The sequence below is a fragment of the Elephantulus edwardii genome, unplaced genomic scaffold (genome assembly GCF_000299155.1).
Source record: "Elephantulus edwardii isolate Elephantulus edwardi_28Jun2011 unplaced genomic scaffold, EleEdw1.0 scaffold00106, whole genome shotgun sequence".
NCBI classification, from domain to species: domain Eukaryota; kingdom Metazoa; phylum Chordata; class Mammalia; order Macroscelidea; family Macroscelididae; genus Elephantulus; species Elephantulus edwardii.
The window spans coordinates 7,484,380-7,493,045 of NW_006399856.1; the positions used below are offsets into that span (position 1 = coordinate 7,484,380).

The 8,666-nt window shown below is 35.9% G+C and overlaps 1 protein-coding gene across 4 annotated transcripts in view; it reads left to right on the top strand.

Annotated features, from left to right (window-relative positions):
- IKZF2 (IKAROS family zinc finger 2 (Helios)) overlaps positions 1–8,666 on the top strand; it is a 186,299-nt gene that overhangs the window by 131,192 nt on the left and 46,441 nt on the right. For 3 of the 4 annotated variants that reach the window (XM_006891923.1, XM_006891925.1, XM_006891924.1), the window contains one exon: positions 3,043–3,231. In XM_006891923.1, the coding sequence (XP_006891985.1) occupies positions 3,043–3,231 (189 nt within the window). Of the gene's footprint in view, positions 1–3,042; positions 3,310–8,666 lie in introns of all 4 variants that reach the window. The other variant, XM_006891922.1, reaches the window with a different exon arrangement.

The following is an 8,666-nucleotide window of genomic DNA, read 5'->3' on the forward strand; positions in this document are numbered from 1 at the left end:
ATATTTCCTTTTTAGGATGGAAAGGTTATCCATTTTTTATATAAATAGGAATTGTGAATGAAATATAATCTCTACTTAGGTAAAAGGTCATATCTTGTTTTTCATTGATTAGAAAAATCTCCTATAACAGAAAAGATATTGCAGAAGATTATCTTGAAGTATAGAAAAACTTTCTAAAACAAAATACAGAAACAGTCATTGAAATATTTTTAAAAAGTCAACACATAAATTAATTTTTATTTTAAAAATATCAGAGGTAAAAAGATAAACCAACATATTTTTAAAATACTGTAAGCAGAGTATGAGTCCCCTTAGAGTATAAAAAAAAAGATGCTTAAAATAACTAAGAAATGACTGACATTGCCAATATAGTAGAAAAATGGTCAAAGAACTTTGATAGTTTTAGCAGGGGGAATGACTTTAAGCCTTTAAACACAGAAAAAGATCTAGCACTTAATTTTTTAAAAATGATAGATCTTTAAATTGTTTTTAAATTTAATATGCAGATAAAAAATTATAGTGAACCAGGATGTATTATCTATTTAAGAATTCTCTATTGGATTGTTAATCAATCAATACATAATAACATCTGTAATAACAACATACAAGAAAAATCTTCAATTTCTAATAAAGAGGCTATATGAATAGATTGTTGTTGTTATGTGTTGTCATGCTAGATTATAGTGCATTTGTAAACTGTAACTCTGTGCAACTATTAAAAAGATTGATGTGTGTTTCTTTACACCAGAGTGTGATTGTGTACAGTCAAGTCCGAACTGACCCATATCCAATCCCCTGCCCCCAGTGTATTTTCAGAGGCTGCTAATCACATGGGCAGAGATTATACCTCTTTCTCCCGTGGAGCAGTTAGTGGATTTGAACTCCTGACCTTTGATTGCACAGTTCCTTAACCCTAAGCCTCCAGGCCTCCCTGTACACTAGTATTGTTGTGTACTATTGACTCAGAACTGACCCATCAACAAGTTTTCAGACAGTAAATCACACAGAGAAGATTGACCGTCTTTCTCCCTCAAAAGCAGCTCCTGGATTCAAACTGTATGCCTTTGGATTGACAGTAGAACTCGACTAAGCCCCCAGAGTTCCCCAAGTATACTGGAAAGGGAGGTGTTAAAAGGTATTGCTAAATGGAGAAGCAGTATTCTCATCAGGCGGAAGCCCTGATGGCCTAGCGGTAAGAATCTGGACTGCAATCTTAAAGGCACAGGGTTCAAATCCACCAGCTGCTCTGCAGAAATACAGACTTTCTCCTTCTGTGCATGTACTCCCTCTGAAGACCTGCTGCAGGGTCGGCTGAGAGTTGGTTCTAACTCCAGGGCATACAACAATGTTTATAACTTAAGAACAGCTTTGATACAAGTTAATGGACCTTTAAGAAAACCTTAGGAATGGAGTTACCTATGTCCAGAGAACACTAGTCACCTTTGCTTTTAGAATTTACTGTGTTCTAGCCACTGTTCTAAGTACATTTTCTCTATTCTTAATGCTCAACACAATGCTATGAAATCAGTATCATACTATTTTAATCTCCCTTTTGTAGAAGATAGAGATAATTTCAGTAACTTGCTGAAAGTGGTGCCTTTAATAAGAGGCAGGGCTAGTATTCACCCAGACAGTGTGGTTACAGGATCCCCACTGTAACAGTTAAACTATTGTGCTCAAACTTAATTTAGTGGTCTGAATTCTTTTCCAATTAGAAAATGAAAGACCTAATATTCAGAGGTTAAATAATTAGCAAAGACTATGCTGCCAGTAAATGCCCAAGCCAGTCCTGGATCCAGGGTTTCCTTGTGAAATGTGATGGTTTCCCTCATTGGATCACACTCTGCTAGTTGTTAGCAGAGCTGGGAGGTGAGGGCCTGTGAGCAAGAGAGGAGCCATTTTCATAGTCCTACCTGAAGTCCTAAGTACGAATGACAAATCACAGACTCTGTGGTTTCTCGAAGAAAACAGTTGCAGAGAAAAGGACTTACTTCCTTTTTGTGAAAATATTTTCTCTATTCAAGCAGTACCAAATACTTTGTTATGTTCAGTTACTTTGATATGATTTCTTAAGAAATTTTCTAGATCACTGGGGGAGGGAAAAAAATAAAACCCAAACCAACAGAAACCCAACCTTGTATTCATTGAAAGCTTGTGTTTGCTTCGTGAAAAGACTCTGTCAGCAGTGTAGAATGAGGGCTGTGCTAAGAAAATTCCAGATTTTCTGTGGGATGATCCAAAAACAGCAAACAGAAGGCATTGAATTTCTTCACTGTCTCATGTGTGTACATGCATGCTCTGCCCTTCCTGTCATTCACGGCTTTCGGTGTGCATAGACTAGAGTTGGAGAACTTTGATCCACAGACTAATATGTTCCATCTAATAGCTTCTTTACATAGAAAATGAAAAGCAGAATGACTTAAGGGCATGTGAGACCTGTGCACCCGACCCTACAGCCCTTCACTGACTGTGCACGTTCAGTCTGACTTGAGGACGTTTGCCTTGACAGTGCATATCTTCATGTGTCTAAGACAGTTACCGGATTAAGAGCCCGGGTTGTTTGCCTCTATTCAGGAACAGGTTTACACAAGTAATCTGATGTGAAACAAAGAATATAAGTATATATTAAAATTGCTGAATTACAAAGAGACCTGGTTCAGTAGGTTAAGCAATAGCTAATCTTGTCTCTTCCATAAACTCATTTCAGTGGCCAGCCTATCAAACTGCAGAGATGAGACTAGGATTAATTTACAGATTTGCTTAAAAAAATAAAGAACTGAGCTAAAAGAAATAAGTGTAAGAATAAAGGTTGTTCTGTTTATCTAATGCTTCCCTGTGACATCTTCACTTTTTACGGCAACATGTCTCTAAAATGTTATGTGGCACAGTATACATGAGCATTGCATTTGGTAATGCACCATATTCCACTCAGCGTATCATTTTTACATGCATGAGTCATATGGCACTGCATGGAAAATAGATGTAGGTAGGAACGTAAGACATGTATTTATGATTTTTGTTTTCTTCTTTTCCATATTACAGCAAATTCAGTAAAGCTAGAAATGCAGAGTGATGACGAGTGTGACAGGAAACCCCTGAGCCGAGACGATGAGATCAGGGGCCATGATGAGGGGAGCAGCCTGGAAGAACCCCTAATTGAGAGCAGCGAGGTGGCCGACAACAGGAAAGTCCAGGACCTTCAAGGCGAGGGAGGAATCCGGCTTCCGAATGGTAAACTGAAATGTGACGTCTGTGGCATGGTTTGCATTGGGCCCAATGTGCTTATGGTACATAAAAGGAGTCATACTGGTAAGCAGCTGACAGAATAACCTGATGACTGCCTGTGACGTCTGATGTTGATATTACCTGACATCTATTCTCTTTCCTTTTCATTCAGGGGTGGCATTGGTGAAACTACCTTTTCAGAATTCTGCTAGTATTGGATTGCTGAAAAGCAGAGAGTAGCCTGGGTCTTGACTTCCAGCCTTCAAATCTGAATAGCATATCAGAAAAGAAGTTTGGGATTCAGTTTCCACAGTTCTTAATATAGCAATAATATGATAAGGGTTCAAAAGGTATAGGAGAATTTCATTGTGTAACTTAATCTTTTTGTATTTCTATCCATATTTTACTATACCCATGGGCATGTAATATAGTTTTCCAGCTACAAGTTGATACTATAAAGTGGTACTCATGCATTTATATAGGGGTGAATCATTTTCACTTTATCTAGATAATGCCTTGGAATACAATTTCCAACCTGCCTTTGCCTACCATGGGTCCCTATAGTAGGCAGAAGTATTCCATAGTTCAGAGTTGCCACCATCTTCCAGTATTTTTTTTTATTTTTTAAAATCCTAACTCCTGTGAGAAAATGTGCAGGATGGGATATGACATGGAATGGTGGTGTTGGAGATAGGAAAGTATAATGCTGGAATACCTTTAGGGGGAAAATCCCCGGGTTCAGTTAATACATACTTTTAGACCTTTGAGTAATGGAAAAGGGCTTTATGAAAACCAAATGAGGAGACCTTATCTAAATGGCTTCAGTTCTTATGCTAAAATTTAAAAAAAAAAAGAATGAAAAAAAAAAAGGTAGCAGACACGAGATTCTGGTAAGATAGGAAGAACATTGACTTTCAAAAAAAACATTCAAGTTCATATTAAAATTAATTTAAAGGAAATTATAGATTTAACTACAGAGGAAAATAGCATTATACAGGAAAAATACTAATATTCTCAGAGGTTAAAAATGTTGTACTCTTTGGAAGAAAGATAAAACACAATAAAGAAATTGATATATAAGATTTACTTATAAATAATCAATTTAATGTGTAAGTTCTGAGACACGAAAGGTAAAAGGATCTTTGAAGGATTTTTATATCTAAATCTCTCATTTTACACATGAAGGAGCAGTCCTAAAACAGTCAAATGCCTGGTCCATTATAGTATATGTAGTGAAGGGCATTGCTTTATGAGCAGATATTTCCCAGCGTACTAAGCTTGGTATATCTATATGTTGTTGTTGTAAGTGCCATTGAGTCATAGGTGACTCATAGAGACCCTATGAGCAAAAGACCTGGACACTTGTATAACTTTAATCCTTTTCCAGGCTCATAGGGTTTCCAGAGGCAAGCTATTTTAGAAGTGGATGCCATTCCTGCTTCCAAGCTTGTTTTAATTTGGGAGCTCCAAACAAAAGCTCAAATTTTTAAGATTATGTATTAAAATCAGTGAATAATTACATATAAAATCCATGTTGACACAATATAAATCATCAGCTATAGAGAATCTGTATTACCACCAATCATACACACCATTATACTTTTTGTTTTTTCATGTCCTTTGCAAATAACATCATGTTTTTAATATACTTTATATGCTTGTAATTTTTTTCCTTTAACTTTTAAAATATGAAATAGCAAGTTTGTTTGTATTGTATTCAATATGAAAGAAATAGGGGAAAATATATACTGAGTCCATTTTCTCTTGTGCTCATGAAGTAATTGTAACTGCAGCTCAAAAAAGAGGAATTGCAGTAAGTTTGGATATAGTCATTATCGAAAAGTAATTACATCGTGAGAACTAATGTTCTTTAGAATGTATAAATTCTGCCATCTCATGAACTAAAACCAGAATACCATTTAAAGACTTTTCAATTTAATCGAATCTAGTGTTAAATGGAGGCTGAAACATATACTGAACTTTTTTGGGGGGGGGTGTTTAAAAACATTTTATGGTCTGAGTTAAGAATATTCAAAGACCCAGAGTACCATTCTCTTGAAAATTTAGGTCAATGTCTCACCGAATTAGCAGTGATATTCGTGAGGATTCCTAATCTGTAAACTCAATGCCGTTCACTTTCCATTTGATATTTACTACAATGGCAGAGTTTATTTTCATTCTGAATATGTTTTGATTGACATACAAAATGCTTCTGAATAGCTATGCATGTCTCTCTCCATCTTTTAAATATGAGTTTCTATCAATTGCTAAAGGCATGAAGAATGAGCTGAGCAACCATTTAAAATAGTCTCACAATCTAGGAATATTTTTATTATCATTGTTGTTAAAAAATACTTAGTGGAATACTGTGAAAAATAATTCCACTTTCCTCAGATCTGGAGGATTTTTGATACAATTAGTAATACTTTTGAAATTGTAGAATGATTTTTTTTTAATATAATGTGTGTGTGTGTGTGTGTGTGTGTGTGTGTGTGTGTGTGTGTGTAGCATCAAATCAGATCTGACTAGTACAGGAGGAGATTGCCCCTCCTTCTCCAGCAGAACATTTGGTGGATTTGAACAACACACCTCTGAGATTTCAGTGCAGCTTCTTGCCACTAGGCCACCAGAGCTTGCCTAGAATGATTATTTTTATTTAGCTATTTTAACATGAATTTCTGAGCACTCAGTTTTTGTGTATGGCTGAGTAATGACGTTTTCAGCTTCATTTCAGTGCTATTTGAATTTTTTTTTGTTACAGAACTGACCCTACCTCCCCAACACTCACCAATTTTTAACAGATAGCAAAAAAAGCACTGTTCTAAATCCTTTTTGAAGCTTACTTTTTTTGAGTGCATGTTAGCCCAAAGAACATCTAATGTGAAATTATTGTTGCAGTTGATAAACAATAAGGTCATGGAGTATAAAACCCTATTATTTTCTTCCTTCTCTTTCATACTTTACTAAAGTCCCAACTCCAGTTTTATGGTTTACTGTTAGTTCTTTGGTAGGTTATCAGGTAATATTATCATCGGATACTCCAGGCATTCTTCACTGGGAAGGTAGAAACAAGTAGGGGGTATGAATTCATCCAGGCACTCACCTTGGAAATCCTATACATTTAGAAAATCCTAACTTAATATTTTTTAGTTTTGAGTTCTCCAGTCGTTGTTACTTTGACTTTTACAGCATCATAATTTTTTTTATAAATTTATTTATTTATTTTTCACTTCAATGAACATCTACAAAGATTTTGGAATTCCATTCATTCATTGTTGCACCCTTATCCCCACTCCCCCCCAAGCCCCCCCCCGTTTGCTTGGAGCCAGTCATTTTCTTGCTCTAGGACCCTTTTAACAGAAGCTTGGAGTTTTGCATATTTGAAAATCCAGTTTAGCACAGAGATAACCTGACTTTGGTTTACCAAACAAAGTAATGCTTACCTACTTGCATTTTAGTTGAATATTTAAACACAGATCTAGAAATGCCTGTGTATAATACTACAGACCCAATTGTCTTTGAGTCTCTTCCAGTTTATGGCAACCCCAAGTGTGTCCAAGTAGAACAGAGCTCTACTTTTCATTGACTTATTTTTCCAAAGTAGATCAACAGGCATTTGGTCCAAGGTGCCTCTGGGTGCAGTTAACTGCCAACCTTTTGTTAAGCAGCTCAGCATATGTGTGTACCATCCAAGAAGTGTCCTGTGAAAGTGCATATAGCTCTGGAATATCATTTATTCCACAATAAAAAGAGTAGATGATCCTCAAATAAATTGTGAGATTAGGCTTTGAAAAAAGTAAATTGAGAACAGTAACGTTAGTATCTTAATTATTCTCCTGGATGTGAAATTGTTAGACTAAGCTTCAGTATTTTTACCCAGGAAAGCTAACTAACATAGAAACAGCAGCTTAATTGATTTAATCGGATTTCCAGTAATATCATTAATATTAGTAATTGTGACATTTTCCTGAATTTTGTTTTAATGTGCATATGAAGACCATAATTAATGTTTTCTGATCAAGTCTAAGCAGACTCCAAAATAACCAATTGGTTCAGTCCTTAGTTTGAAAGTATGTTAAAGAGAAATAACTAAAATGCATTATCTGAAGTTGCATAGATAATTACACAGTCAACGGAATATTTTCCCTTAACTAGCAAATAAATGTGTACCTATTTCTGTAGAGCCAGGAAGTGTCCTACATTATTGGTTAAAAAGGACATTTTGGGGGAAATATTTTCTTCAAAAATGTAGTTACTGTGCTCGCTTCGGCAGCACATATACTAAAAAAAAAAAAAAAAATGTAGTTACTGCATTTCTTTTCTATTTGTTATTAGACAGATTTGGACATGACTTTTCTATTTGTTTGGATTGATTCATTATTGTGATACAGTTACACATCCCTGAAAAGAAAATTTCCCACCTCTTTTTCTCATCCTTTCCCCCAACAGTTCTGTTATTGAGGATTTCAGTATATTACCAATCGAATGATAAATACAGCTAAATGTAATGAGGCGTAAAAAAAAAAAGAGATAGGTTTTGAAATGACGATTATCATTTGTATATAATTAAGAAATTAGAGGTAGTTAAGAAGATTGTTACCCAAAATGAGAAAAGTCATTGGATTTGTAAACTACTAAATTCCAAAGTAAAAATATGTCTTATATATAAAACGTATTAGAGTGAAATCAAAGGTGTATTGTTTTCAGGGCAAAGTAGGGAGCATGGCGGACTACTTTCCTCATGCCTCTTTCTTTACTCCTGATGGGTGTGGACATACAATTAGCAAATGCCTCCCCTGGAAGACTTCCACACTCAGCAACTCACCTAGACCCCTTCTCATGTCTTCCATCCCTTTGAGGTTCATCATTTATATGCAGACTTTATTTCTGCCTTTAACAAGTGAAGATGTCTGGAGTATGTTAGAAGTGTAAAAGCTCATGCACCTCATCATTCTTGTTACCAGTTTCTATAGAGTGGATTCTAACTGAGGCAACCCCGTATGCACAGAATTTTCAAGGCTCTGACCTTTCAGAAGGGAGTTTCCAGGCTCGCCTTTCAAGACACCACTGGGTGAATTCTAACTGCCCATGGATGCAGTTGCCATGTCCAGACACTTCTACCCAATCCCTACCTAGTAAAAATCCATTAAAGTGCCCTGTTGGTTACCCATCTTGGGAATTTACATGTTTTCAAAAGTTAAATCCAAACCAAGCCCACTACCACTGAGGTGACCTTCACTGGGTTTCCAAGGCTATAAGTGTTAACTGGAAAAGACTGCTCATCTTTCTTCTGTGGCATAGCTAGTGGATTTGAACTCTAGACCTTTTGGTTAGCAGTCCAACACAGTATGCCACTAGACTACCAGGGCTTCTTTTCTGAAAGTGTAATTTGTCTTACTTTGTTTTCTTTTCTAGATTGCCATCATTTTTAATGATGAATT